Genomic DNA, 14,873 nt, shown 5'->3' with positions numbered 1-14,873 from the left:
TGCCCTCAGTTTTAGATCAGGACAGTGACTTTTTTAATATGAAAACTAACCTCCTCTTAGAGAATTAGTGTTTGCATATTTTGCACAAAGCTGCTTCTGCTCTGAAAGAGTAGCCAAAAACATTTTTGTGATTAACGTGACAGAAATTCAGGTGATACTTTTTCTTTTTTTCTATTATAAATTTCATCAAATTTTTATGCTTTTTGTTTTCCCCAGTTTGGAGGTATTAAACTGACTTTGGCAGACTGTGGTTTTTGCATGAAGCAAGCAGAAAAGCGTGTTGTGAAAAGAGGGCAGATTCGTGTAGGGTAGACTATCTTAGCCAACCTTTCTGTTGTTGTAAAATTATTAAGCAATTCTTTTCCACAGCATGTATTTCAAAAATAGATATTGCTTCACTCTATTTAATGGTTATTATTATTTTTCTCCCTCTAAGTAGTGAATGCGTATAGGCTAGCTTTGAAAATGCTTTGAGTACTAATTTCAAGTCACTGTAATAATTAACAACTGTCCAAAACCTTTGAAATCTGCTGTATGTTGCCAATTAACCACTTCATAGTTATAAGATAGTCTCTTCAAAAATGTGTCAAGAAAGAGCAGAATTTTAAAAATGCTTAGGAAGAAACTGTAAAGTTTCTCTCTTTGAGCAGAGACAAGTATCCTATTCTAGCTTTCCTGGTGTTCTTTTTGTTTGAGCACAAGTAAATATCTGAAGAGGAAGCCTGAAAAGACTGTGTGTGTGTGTGTGTGTGTGTGTGTCTCCCCATCCCCAGCATACACCTGTTCTTTTGCACCAGATTTCAAAATGCATTGTTTGACATGTAGGATAAAAATTTTTAAGAACGCAGAAGTAAAACTGAAAATGATTCTAAAAAGAGAAGTGGATTAAATTGTTAAATGATAAATATATCAGTGTAATATAGTCCTTCCATTTAAAAGCATAGCACCCTGAAATATTTACTGCATCATCGTACTAAATTACATATCCCTAATTACTCTGATTTCTAGTGATGTTGATAACCAGTATTTCTATAGAGCTTTATTTGTGTAGTGTCCTATGGCTTCCCTTTGCCAACATACTCATTTTAAATCTGTTTTTTATTTAATATGTTATTTAGGGCTTTATGTCTCGCATATGTGAATGGTAATTTATAATACCAGTTCATCTTTATTGTTTCTCCAGCACATTTCCCACTGAAGCATGCTTACTATTTTTATTTTTATTATCTGTGCTTTAAGGTGGAAATAAAGCTCAAAGATGTGAGATGATTTCATTGTTACTTTAGGTATTATATTACTATAAAGTCACCATTAATTTCGGTCAATGCTTAATAATGGATTCTGATAGAATTTTTAAAGCCGGATAATTTTTTTTTAGCACTGGTGTGGTATTTGACCCCATCTAACTACTTTGAAAAATATTTTTGCTTTTTGTAAAATAATATCACAACAGTTTACCAACTTTAGAACTATATTGTCATATGATCTTAATGATTGTAGACTTTTTCACCAAATATGTAAAAGCCCTTTGCTTAAAGAGAAAAGCTTAATCTAAGATATACCATTTACTGTCCCTGAAAGAAGAGAAGCATTTACAAACATTATATAAATGATGAGTCAGATAAAGGACATGTAATAATCACAATCCACTACTATGTAGAGCATCAAAAGGGAATTTCGATTATTTTTTACAATGAGAGAAGGCAGCTGTTTTCATATATTAGCGTTTATATGCCGTAAACTATCATTTACTAGTTGACAAGTCACAGATTACATTTTGCAGTAAATTAGAAATTCAGACTTCCAAATCTTTCAGAATTAGATCACATTTTTATCCTGATTTCTGAAAATTTTTATCCTGATTTTCAAAAAATAAGTAATGAATAATCAGACAAGAGACTAGATCATTGCCAAAATTAATTCAAAGTTACAAGATAAATTTACATGTAAAACTTTCTTTGTGAGCTGTTCTTTGTTTTCCTACAAAAGCAATAGTTACAATGTTGTACTTGTTACAGGTGTCATTTCTGGAGGACAGTATTGTATTCAGACAGTCATAGTAAGCTTCTTGTGTTATAGAGCATTGTATTTACTTACAGAAATTTTGCTTCATCATTAGATCAGTATTGTTTTTAAACAATGCCTTAAGAATAAGTGTTTTTGATGCAATGATAGCTATTCCATTTGGCAAGTGAGGTTGCAGCTCTGTTACCCATGTCACCATGATGTGTGTAAACATGAGTATTATAGGAGTTTTCTGTGCAGTCTCTGAAAAGGAAGGACCTGCTAGTTCTCGAAATGCTGAAGAAATGTGACTGTGAAACATTTTAACTTTCTTAATTGAAAGTCGGAAGTGGGGTCACTTTTTTTAATTTTTGCCTGTCTTTGGATAACCTTTAAGACACTCTATTTAAGTTATTAATAATGTCAATTTCACGATAAACAGATTTGTTTTGGTAAGGCAGATGTACTTTCATACAGTGACACTTTCATTACCACTGTACTCCTTCCTTGATAAAAACTGTTCTGTTCTGTAAACCTTAAAAACTAAGCATATAAATCCTTACCATTTGTTTTGACCTGCCATGTGATCTGGTTTGCATCGCAGGCAAATATTTCTCATCCAGTTTTTGCATCAGTAACCCAGGAAATTACACTTTGGTTCTGATTTGCCTTTCCTATTACAGGTCAACAAAAATCTCTCCTTTTCTTCAACGTCAGCCTCCTCACAGCAGTCTAAGTTAAAACAGTCAGACATGCTGGCCACTCATCAGATTCTACCTCAGTCTGGTTTCCCTCAGACCGGTGAGCCCTTTCTTATTTTGAGTATTCTTTTAAATGTGCACATGCTATTTTTTTTAATGAATATCCTTTATTTCACTTCAGAAATACAGCTCATAGCTTTGTAATGGTCGGTTTTCACACTTGAATGATATTCTAGCATCTTTTTTCTTTATAATCACTAAAATTCTTTTCAAAGCAAATTTGAATTTAGTAACTTTAATAGTGGATACTCTAAAGCTCTATTTTATTGAGCAGAAAACAATTTTAAAGTAGCAAAACATGTGAGTCTTAAGTCTGGGTAATATTAAACCTGATTCACTTTTCCTTGGATAAAGGAGCCATAGTTGATGAATACTCCCATTCTATAACTCATTTCAAGAAAAACCAAGGTAAAATGCATTTGAGAAGAAACAGGATGCAACCTGCCAGTGATACCATGTTTCTTCAAGGTTGGCAATTAATAAGATATGCAAAGAAGCTACTTATAAAAATCTACATGAATCACTGAGTTGAAACAAACTATGCAGTTGCAAATTTTTAAGCTAATGTTTTAAATTTAATTGAATAAGATTTTCACAGGACGTAAAAGAAAAAGCATCAAGGTGAGAAATGTATATTTTGGGTAATTAAAGGAGACGATTTCTGTTCATTAAGCTATATGTTTGCACAGTATTTTTTCTACTGAATTCTTTTAGAAAGGTGAGACAGCAGAGAACAAAATTATTATCTTTGACAAAGAGATTATAATAAACTTGAGCTTCAAAAGAGCAAAATAATTTATTTAGAAATTTGGGAACCATATTACTTTTCTACTTTATTTGACAGAGAGAGATCACAAGTAGACAGAGAGGCAGGCAGAGAGAGAGAGAGAGAGAGAGAGAGAGAGAGGGAAGCAGGCTCCCTGTCGAGCAGAGAGCCCGATGCGGGACTCGATCCCAGGACCCTGAGATCATGACCTGAGCCGAAGGCAGCGGCTTAACCCACTGAGCCACCCAGGCGCCCCTACTTTTCTACTTTAAAAGTGTTTGGAGTTACATATGGAAGCTATTTAATATTATTGTATTTTAATGTTGCTGTATAAGTTACACATTATAGTGAGAACATACTTGAATTAAGAATTCTTGTATTCAATCCTGGCTGTGCCTTTTATTACCGTCATCCCCTTAAATCTTGATTTGAAAGTGGAAATGATGTTTACACTTGGTGTTGTTGGAGTTCAAGTCACAATGCACATATGAAAGCACTTTGTAAGCATAAGGCACCCTACGCATGTAACATACTTATAAACATGATGAGTGTGCATGCTAGCTTCACACAAACTTTCAATTCCAATTGCAAATCACTATAATAATGAAGTTATCCCAAACCTTAGAAATTTTAAATTTCTGATGTTTCAGATGTGTGCCAGAAGTTGGAACAGCGGCGTTGGTCATTCTTGAGCACAGTAGAGTCACAGTCCGCACCACCCCTTTAGACTCTTACTCTCTGCACCCCATCTAGATACTTGGTTTGCCTTCAGATCATGTCATTTTAATGACCAGGAGGGAGACAACTGGTCTCCACCACTTGATTCCTGCCATCTTCCTGCTGAGGTCTAAAATTCTTCTGGGAACAAATCCAGGATTCCATACTTCAGGATCAAAAGCGTAGAAGTGTCTGGTTGAGTTATAATATATTGATTAAAATTCATTCAAGTAGTATCTTAAGTTTGTCAGCAAACAAGATGAAGATAATAGAAATAAAATTCTTTCCTATTTCATAAAGGGAAAAATAAGGATATGTAGGAAGCCTTTTGAAATGGGAGGAAGGATTACTACTGAAACAGGTAAAGAATAAAGGGAAAGCTAGATATGATAAAGGGAAGTTGTACAAACTTCACCATTGTACATAGGCTTTGGTCCATTTACCTTTAGCTTTCCGTGGCCATATAGCTCTTAAGTATAGCATTTCTATCATGCACGTCTCTGTGTGTGTGCCTGCTCTCAGAAGCATTACCGTCAAGCCACGTAATACATGGTAACACTGCTTCACGTGACTGTTTTAGTTACTAATATGCTTGACCTCATTTTAAGGCATAGCCTTCCTGTAAAATTTGTTGAGATATATATATATATGTATAGAAAAATTATAGAAGCAGAATATGTAGTCCATTGCAAAATGGCCACATTAATCCATTTTATTCATTAAGAAGTTTATCTTTGTGGAAAAGAATCATGTAGTAGGAAACAGGTGAACTAGTTTCTACACCTGGCTCCTTTTCTACATGACTGTAGAATCTCGAGAAATTTTTTTCAGGCCTGTTTTCTTATCCCTACAGATAAATGAGGGCTCTGGATTTAGTGAGTTTCTGTCTTAAAAATTCTGTGATTTTAGGGACTCCTGGGTGGCTCAGACAGTTAAGCATCTGCCTCCAGCTCAGGTCAAGATCCTAGGGTCCTGAGATAGAGCCCCATGTTGGGGGATCTGCTTCTCCCTCTCCCTCTGCGTGCCGCTCTCCCTGCTGGTGCTGTCTCTCTCCATCTCTCTCTCTCTCTCTCTCTGTCTGTCAAATAAATAAATAAGATCTTAAAAAAAAAAATCTGTGATTCTATTCAGTATTCAAATGAGCTTTTAAAAGGGATAAACAGTTAAATGTTCCTGACTATACAAGAAATCTATTAGAATCTGAAATATAAGAATCTCTGTATATTAGTATCTGAAATACAAGACTACAAAAACAGGGGGCCTGGTTGGCTTAGCCTGTTAAGCATCAGCTCTTGATTTCTGGTCAGGTCGTGATCTCAGGGTCATGGGATCAAGGCCCCCAACCCTCTCTGCCGCTACATGTGCGTGCACTGGTGCTCGCGCGTGCTCTCTCTCTCTCTATCTAAAATAAATAAATACAATCTTAAAAAATAAAGATTACAGGGGCGCCTGGGTGGCTCAGTGGGTTAAGCCGCTACCTTCGGCTCAGGTCACGAACTCAGGGTCCTGGGATCGAGCTCTCTGCTCAGCAGGGAGCCTGCTTCCCTTCCTCTCTCTCTGCCTGCCTCTCTGCCTACTTAGGATCTCTCTCTGTCAAATAAATAAATAAAATCTTTAAAAAAAAATTACAAAAACTAATGTAGATAATGTTTAAAAATAAAAATCTTACTTGAAAACCTATGTAAATATTCAAATCATATCTGTAGATATTTGGCTTTGTACAGTATAAAGAAAAGCTTTTTATGGGTACCTGGGTGGCTTAGTTGGTTAAGTGTCTGTCTTCGGCTCAGGTCATCATCCCCAGATCCTCGGATTGAGCCCCATCAGGATCCCTGTTCAGTGGGGATCCTCCTCCTCCCTGTCCCTCAGCCCTCCCACTGCTTGTGCTTTCTCGCTTGTGCTCTCTCTCAAATAAATAAATAAATGAAATCTTTAAAAAAAAAAAAAAAGAGCGAGAAAGAAAAGCTATTTGACACTGAGCTAATCAGTATGGGCTCCCTGTTAGGAGGCTGAAAAACACAGGTTGATTTGATATGTGTTCTATGTGAGTTTCTGTGCTGGAAGCCTAGACTCCGAGCAAGGCGGGTTTATGGTCTGCAGTAACTTCTGTTAACCCTGATTCAGGGTAAGTTCTGGATGATGGAGACTGCTAGAAAAGTAACTTTTTCTTGTTAGGTTGGCATTCCTCAGTTTCTAGAACGGCACCTTTTTCATTCTATAGTCATTTTTTTTTTCATTCTATAGTCATTTTAAGTGACTGCTTTGTTGAAGGTCCTCTCTTAAGGATATGGACTAAATATTACAGTCTCTGCCCTCAAACAGCCTCCAGTCTGACTGGAGAGAGTGATAAGCATGGAACAAATTATGTCAGCATGTGACAGATTATAAAATCACAGTATAAACAGTGTCACTGGAATCAAGAGGGGTAGAGCAACCAAGAGCTTTCTCAGATTTTTTTTTTTTTAAGATTTATGTGTTTATGTGAGAGAGTTCATGCATGTTGCACATGTTGGGGGAGGGGCAAAGGGAGAGAATCTCAAGCAAATTCCTCGTTGAACGCAGAGCCTGCTGCAAGGCTCCGCTTCAAGACCCATGAGAATATAACCTGAGCTGAAACCAAGTCGGGTGCTCAACCACCTGAGCTACCCAGGCGCCCTGAGCTTTCTCAGATTTTATATGTCCAAACAAAATTCATGCCCCACACCCCTTCTTCTACCTCGGCTTTCCCTCCTACACACAAAGGCTTCCCAATCCCAGCACTCTGACCACATTTACCCAGTTGTTCAGAACTAGGAGCCACTTTTTAGTCATGTTTTTCCTCCCACCACTTCCCTACTTACACTCTTGTCTCTTAGCTTATTCTCCCCATAGCAGCAAAAGTGATTCCTTAAAAAATGAATTAGATCAGGGTGTCTGTGTGTCTTCCTATCACAATTAAAATGATTCTTAGAGTCCTTATGCTGTCTTATAAAACCTTCGAAGATCATGCCTCTGTCTTCGTTTTGGCCTCATCAGCATCTTGGGGGAGCAGGGTTTCAGGAGGCCATGCCAAGTAAACGAAGAACTAGGTAAACAGACATACCATTTGATGACAGCTTGACTTGGCTAGGAGTCAGGCTGACTCTTAGCTGGAAGAAATGCTGAGGTGGATGTGTTCAGGAAGAACTGAGTCTGTAAAGGTAGATTAGGGTCAAATTGTGTCCTACTGAGTAATTCACATTTTATTTTCTAGATAAACTAGAGCTGTCCAAACATATGAGTATGAAAGACATATGATAAAATGTGTTTTTAAAAAACATATCTAGTAACTAAGTGAGGGATGGGTTCCAGAGGAAAAAAGCTGGATACAACTCTTTTTTTTTTTAAATAATTTTTTTTATTTTTTTATAAACATATAATGTATTATTAGCCCCAGGGGTACAGGCCTGTGAATCGCCAGCACTTACCATAGCACATACCCTCCCCGATGTCCATAACCCCACCACTCTCTCCCTACCCCCGCCCCCCACCCCAGCAACCCTCAGTTTGTTTTGTGAGATTAAGAGTCTCTTATGGTTTGTCTCCCTCCCGATCCCATCTTGTTTCATTTATTCTTTTCCTACCCCCCAAACCCCCCATGTTGCATCTCCATTTCCTCATACCAGGGAGATCATATGATAGTTGTCTTTCTCCGATTGATTTATTTCACTAAGCATAATAAAAAGCTGGATACAACTCTTAAGAGATACTTTAAAGTATTATGAGATAATTTGTGAAGTAAGATTCATTAGGCTATTTTCCTGGGTTCTTAATTACAAAGAATCAATCAACTAATCCTATTAATCCAGTTAAAGCTAAAACTGGGGCGCCTGGGTGGCTCAGTGGGTTAAGCCGCTGCCTTCGGCTCAGGTCATGATCTCGGAGTCCTGGGATTGAGCCCCGCATCGGGCTCTCTGCTCTCTCGGGGAGCCTGCTTCCTCCTCTCTCTCTGCCTGCCTCTCTGCCTGCTTGTGATCTCTCTGTCAAATAAAAAAAAAAAAAAAAAAAAAAGCTAAAACTATAAATCTCTCCCTGAGTAACTTTTATGAGAAAGAAAAGTTTACAGTTCTGTCAGTTATCCTTTAATAAAACGGGGTGGAATAAAAGAAAATTGTAATTTTAACATTTTAGGTTAAATTGTAGGCTGTAGCTCATAATACCTCGCCATGTAGAGAACATGTAATACTGCATCTCAAAACTGTGTCCATACTTCTTTAATACAATGAAGATCTCTAAAATAGTAACAGCAATTTGTGTTTGTAAAAAAATGATAAAGTGCTTTCATGTACATTCTCTGATCCTCAGTAAAACTTTCTAAGAAATAAGGTAAACATTAAAATCATACAGAGTGGAATTTTTCCGGAGCTTCTAGGACTTTAAAACTTTTGCTACTCAGCCCCTTTAGCATGGAAGTGAGAGGCTGAGAGGCAGTGAGCCTGACTGGTCAGAGTACCCATAGCTGGTGTTGTCTTAAAGCAGGATCTCCTCACTGCTAGCTCACTCCTTCTCATGCTACAGAATCAAACTGCCTACTTCTAGAGGAAGGCACAAGTGCAAGAGGTGGAGTGGACTGACCCTCCATGAAGCTGTGCCTGGAGCCACTCCATCATTCCTGGCCCAGGGACCTCCCGCTCTGCCTGTGGTCCCTCTGGCTGTGGGTGTTGTCTGTTGTTACCAGCTTTGGAGGTCTATGATCTACCGTAGAGTAATAACTTGAACAGTATGGCCTCTGTGGAACAGGTGCAGGTGTTAAAATTGAGGTGTCAAGAAGGTATTTCCTGAGGATTAATGAACTTATATTTTTCTTTGACCTTTAAATATAATTCTGTTTGCTACTTATTGATTTTTTAAAAGAGTTTATTTATTTATTTGACAGACAGAGATCATAAGTAAGCAGAGAGGCAGGCAGAGAGAGAGGAAGGGAAGCAGGCTCCCTGCTGAGCAGAGAGCCTGATGCGGAGCTCGATCCCAGGACCCTGGGATCATGACCTGAGCCCAAGACAGAGGCTTAACCCACCGAGCCACTCAGGCGCCCCTAGTTATTGATTTTTTTAAGCTTTGGTTTTTGTGAGACTGTGGTATTTAAGGCGGCAAACCAAGAGGTTCTCTGTAGGAAAGTTTTGTTCTGTGATCATTTGTCTGAATCCCAGATCCCCTTGAAATATCTCAAGGGTTTTTATGGAAGTAAATTTTAAAATGTAGATTATTCATTAAAAAGTAGAATTAATTACTGTTGCAGGGGGAGCAGAAATTAGCAGGAAATGCTTATTTGTTGGCAGGGGTAGTTGTATCATCTTTGCATGTTTCTATTTGAAGGACAACATGTATCATTTGTATATACTTAGTAGGTCTTTTCACATTTAGCTGGAAGTTAAATTTACTTCATATTTATTAGATAAGTTGTCATATAAAATATGAATCATTTTATTAATATGTCTTCATTAATGTAGTTTTATTGCATCTTTTTTTAATTGTGGACTGGGAATTTGATGGGAAAAACAGTGTGACATGGTGTTTTAAAATAATCAATAGCTTCTGTCTTCTCCATATTTTGTTTGTACTTTTCATTATCCCATGTAAACATATATTAAACCTTATAGCCAACCATCTAATCTTTTTATCTCATCCTAAAATAGGCAAAGTATTCGATTCAAACGTAACCATAAAATGATTCAGATGACTTCGGTATTTGTTAAGAGATGACAGGTTAACTTCTGTGCATCCACATGTTTGATATTTGAAGAACTATATTTTTTCAGTTGACTTTTGTATGTCTTTGACAAGTGTACACTTACTCCCTTGACCAGCCGTTAAAATTAGGAGCCATTTCCAGTTAAAATTTATTTTTATTGTTTTCAAGATTTCAGTGTCTCTTAAGATTTTAATTTTCCTATAGAAAAATACAAAACTTTTGGGGTGCCTGGGTGGCTCATTTGGTTAAGTGTCTGCTTCAGCTCAGGTCATGATCCCAAAGTCCTAGTATGGAGCCCCACAATGGGCTCCCTGCTCTGCAGGGAGTCTGCTTCTTCCTCTCCCTCTGCTCTCCCCTCTGCTTGTGCCCTCTCTCTCTCTCTCACAAATAAATAAGTAAAGTCTGAAAGAAAGAAAGAAAAGAAAAGAGAAAGAAAGAAGGAAAGAAAAAGAAAGATGCAAAACTTTTAAAATAATACCACTGAAATCTAAAATGAATCCTGGGTCATAGTTTAACCAGAGATTTTGTGATATCATTATATAACTCATTGTAGAAGGTAGATTATATCTAAGTTGGAAACATCATGCTCCTTGTATTTCAAAGGAAAGGAAAGAAAACATTTTGGCAAAAATTGGGAGTTAGAATGACCGTGAATAAACACAGCTGATGGCAAAAGGGGGTTTCCATTATAAGGAAGGTAAAATGAGCTTCAAAGAACTTTCTCTTATTATCAGAATTGGCAGTTTTTTGATAGTATTACTTAATAAGCTTTAAACTTTTAATTGAAAAGCATGTTTTATTCTGATTTCAAACTTTCAGAATTCCAAGATTTTAATTCACGTAGTAGATGGGTGAGAGGACTCCATTCAGTGCCATAGGTAAAGATGTCTACAGAATTGATTTTCTGTAGACAGGTGTCTTTAAATGTGCTTTATGGTACTTAAAAGAATCAAAAATGTTTTTATTATGCAATTTTTAAGAGCAAGAATTTGTTTTCCAAAACAACCACTTTTCTGAATTCAACACATGTGCATTATGGTGCAGAAAGCACTGGACCTGGGGTCCGGAAAGGCTGGGGAGTTGGGCCTGAGCCCTAATTGTGCCACTTCCCAGCTATTATTTTGGCTGACCGCCTTTATCTCTCTAGGTGTATTAGCTCTATTTTCTACTTCATATGAATCTTCTACTTCATAGAATGGTGAGGATCAGAAAAAATATTTTAATACTTCGAAATCCGTAAGAAACTGTAGGAATAAACAACATGAGATTTCCTAGGAGATTCTTTTTATATACTTTTTTTAAGTTTGAAATCATGCAATTTGTATTGTGGTCAAAGGAATGGAGGAAGTCTTATATTAAGACATGATTTAATAAAATGTGTTAAGTGATATTACAGAAAAAAAAACATGTTATAGAAGCAAACAGTGGATCTAGAATTTTCAGAAGCATGCCAAAAAAGACATTAAAATGAAGTAATTTTAAGAGGTAGGTTTTCAAACAAGCATCTCAAACTTAATCCACTGGAACCCACTTAGCTTTTGAAACTTCAGCTTTCCCCATAAGTACCAGTCAACACAACAGCCCTGGAGATGTGGTACTATTTTCATATTTGGATTTTTCTCAACACTGAGCAAATGACCTTGATTTCATAGATTTTTTTTTCTTTAACACATCACTATTTCATACTCCCTTTCCACAGAGACTGAGATTTCATTTGTTACAATTTCTTTGTTGTCTCTTATAATTGGATTCTCTAAAATTCATGTTTGATTTGTACATTGAAGATATATGATGCCATTTTAGTCACCAGTATCAGTATTTTACTAAGTAATTCTCCAGGGATCCAACTTAACCCATTCGTTAAAGATTAAAACTTATCCTCACTTGTAATAGAAGCCCATGTATTTCCTGAATAATAAATAATACTTGAATTATTAAGGTATTACTGTATTGATAACTTAAAGTATATCCTATATTTATCAGTTCCTAATTTAAAAATTACTCTGTCAACTCTAGTAAATATTAATGTACTTAATGGTTCTTCATTCACATGGATATGCATTTAGTATTCATGTCCCCATCTAGCTACTAAATTTCTCCTAGTAACCTCTGAAGAGAGAATAGGAATGCAAACTTTTCTCCTCATTTAAATCTCGTGATTTGAATGAGCTTAAATTTGTCCACTATTTCCTAGCCAATTATTTTCTAAGAAGCTATTTTACATGATATTTACATAGCGTATAGGTTCCAACCTTACAATTTTCAGCCCTTTTCCCCATACATCTGTTAAAAATAGAAAACTTTAAGGTTTTTTTTTTTTTAAGTCACTTTCTCTGTGTGTGGGTGTGTGTTTTGTTTAAGAACCTAAATTAAATTTAGTTGTTGAAGTATATTATAACATTTGCCCAGTAGGTTAATTTTTAAGGTGAAATAATTATATTAATACTCAGTGAAAAGCAAAAAGAAGGCAACTGAAAACTCTTAACTGTAAGAAATTAAAATGAGATCCTATTGATTTGTTAAAAATGAAAACTACATAATATTATCTTAATGCAACCAGAGTACATGCCAGACCACTTAATTTGCATTTTATAGATATTCTGATGTTTACCTTTTTTGAAACTTTCCAGTTAGTGTATTAACAACTTCTTAATTTGTCTTCTTTTATATTTTGAAGATTTATAGGAGATATTCATATATAGCATCCTTTTTTAAAAGATCACGTGTGAATCTTTTGAGAGCATAGGCAAAGTTAAACAGAGCTGCTGTAGTATATAGATGGTTCTGAAATATGAAAACCAATTTCAGAAAAGATATTCAGCTGCAAGCTTGTATAGCAAGATGTATGTAAACTAACCACTTTTGTCATGTAAGTGGCAGAAACGTAATCATCGTCATGCATGAGCTTTAATTTCCTGAAAAAAGCTCCTGTATTTTACTTTCTTGTCTCATTTCCAATGACAGCATTACCATTTTTCAAGTAGAAACTGTGACGCATCTTTGACTCCTTATCCTTTCCTCTAACTAGTCTCAAAGACCTCTCATTTCTTTACTCTAAATCTTTCTTAATTCACCAAGAGTCCTTTTGATCTTTATGATCTCTTTCTTATCCTGTTTGTTCCTTTTTTCTAGTGTCTGAGTTTTGTGGGTATCATTACATCTTCCTAAATCTCTCTAAGTTCTTTTCTCTGGATTGATGTTTTCCTCTGTGCTCAGTTTTTTCATCTGTTTATGTATGCTATATTTTCTTTCATGGCAGTGTTTTTTCCTTGATGTTTGATGATCCTTGGTATCTGTCTCTTTTTAAAAAGGAAGGACTGGGTACAAATATGATGTCCCTTTTCAGTTGTGTAAATAACTCTGTTCAGTATTTTGTTCACTTTAGCAGACATCTCTTGAGAACTTTGCACTTATGGCTAACGCATATTAACTGGCAACTTATATTTAGGGTAAGCAAGCAAGATAAATGAATCCACCTGTCAGGCTATCAGATTCATTGCCAGAATGAGAATAAGGGGACAATAGTGTTCACTGTAGAAGTCTTTACTCTTCCCAAGTGGTATGTTCAATAATATTTTTAGGGACAATTCCACTGATTTATTTTGTATTTTTAAATCTTTTTTGCCTATGGTTAATGCTCAGCAGCATCCGTTTTATGTGGGACCTGCAGCCAGTTTGGCCTAAGTGTTTTACATACTAACGTTCAGTTATTTCTCCTGGGTTTTGTTTTGTTTTGCCCCCCACCAAATATGCTGTTTCTCTATTCACAGATCCTGACTTTCATGTCCAGATAGATTCTGAATCTACTGCAGCCCATCATAATGTTTTCAGGCAGATGTTTCTAGTCACTTTTCATCTTCTATGAATTTGTTGAAATCTCTGACCTGTTTTCTTCAAGCTCACCAGTGACTTTCACATTGCTCATTCCCATGGTCAAATCTTTGTGTTTATCTTATTTGACCTATCAGCAGCACTTGACAGATTCGACGACTTCTTAATACATTGGTTTCTGGGACACCACATTCTCGGTTTTCCTTTTATCTCATTAGCCACCACTCTGCATTCTCTTTTGCTGATTCTTCTTCTTTTCTTCCATGTCTTATTAGACAGTTCCACTGCAATCTGATAGACCTGCAGAGTCCAATACAGTAGCCTCTAGACTCGTGTAGCCATTGAATACTTAAAATATAGCTAGGGTGACTTGGGAACTAAATTTTTAATTATATTTCATTTCAGCTTTTAAATATAAATAGCCACATACATTACCATTGGCTATCATGTTGGACAGTTCAGATTTACAAAGTCTACTTCTATATAAATCTTCATTATCTGACACCAGACTGATCACATGTTAAAATGTAAAAAATAGATTACTTTTTTAAATTTAATACACATAATGGTTTTAATATCAAAACTTCCTTGAATATAATGTTGAAAATTTCATAGTTTTTCATCATCATCATCTACAATCATCATGATTGTAGAAATGTTATTAATGTTATTAATAAGCACTGTTGGGGGGGGCAGTTGGGTGGCTCAGTCTGTTAAGTGTCCAACTCCTAATTCTGGCTCAGGTCATGATCTTAGGGTCATGAGATCGAGCCCTGTGTCAGGCTCCCCACTCAGCAGGAGTCTGCTTGAGATTCTCTCCATTTCCTTCTGCCCCACTTCCCATACCCTAGTACACACATGTTCTCTCTCTCTCTCTCTAAAATAAGTAAATGAATCTTTAAAAAAGATAAGCAATATTGATACTAATTTGAGTAGGGGGGTCTACAAGTTTCTTACTCTTCATATTTAAATCAATACACGACATTCTGCTTTTACTTAGCTGAGAGGTCAGCGACACCTGAATTTAAATCCAGATTCTGTTAGTTATGCTATGACCTGGAGTAAGTTATTTCATTTTAGTGAC

The 14,873-nt window shown here is 36.2% G+C and overlaps 1 protein-coding gene across 10 annotated transcripts in view; it reads left to right on the top strand.

Annotated features, from left to right (window-relative positions):
* AHI1 (Abelson helper integration site 1) overlaps positions 1-14,873 on the top strand; it is a 214,339-nt gene that overhangs the window by 94,608 nt on the left and 104,858 nt on the right. For all 10 annotated transcript variants that reach the window (XR_007128105.1, XR_007128106.1, XM_047733429.1 and 7 more), the window contains one exon: positions 2,688-2,805. Coding sequence is in view for 8 of the 10 variants with exons in the window: in XM_047733429.1 (XP_047589385.1) it covers positions 2,688-2,805 (118 nt within the window). In the remaining 2 variants the exon portion in view is untranslated. The remainder of the gene's footprint in view (positions 1-2,687; positions 2,806-14,873) is intronic.

Source organism: Lutra lutra, chromosome 6 (assembly GCF_902655055.1).
Source record: "Lutra lutra chromosome 6, mLutLut1.2, whole genome shotgun sequence".
Taxonomy (NCBI): domain Eukaryota; kingdom Metazoa; phylum Chordata; class Mammalia; order Carnivora; family Mustelidae; genus Lutra; species Lutra lutra.
Note: the sequence above shows the minus strand (reverse complement) of the source record. Positions and strands in the feature narration are given on the sequence as shown.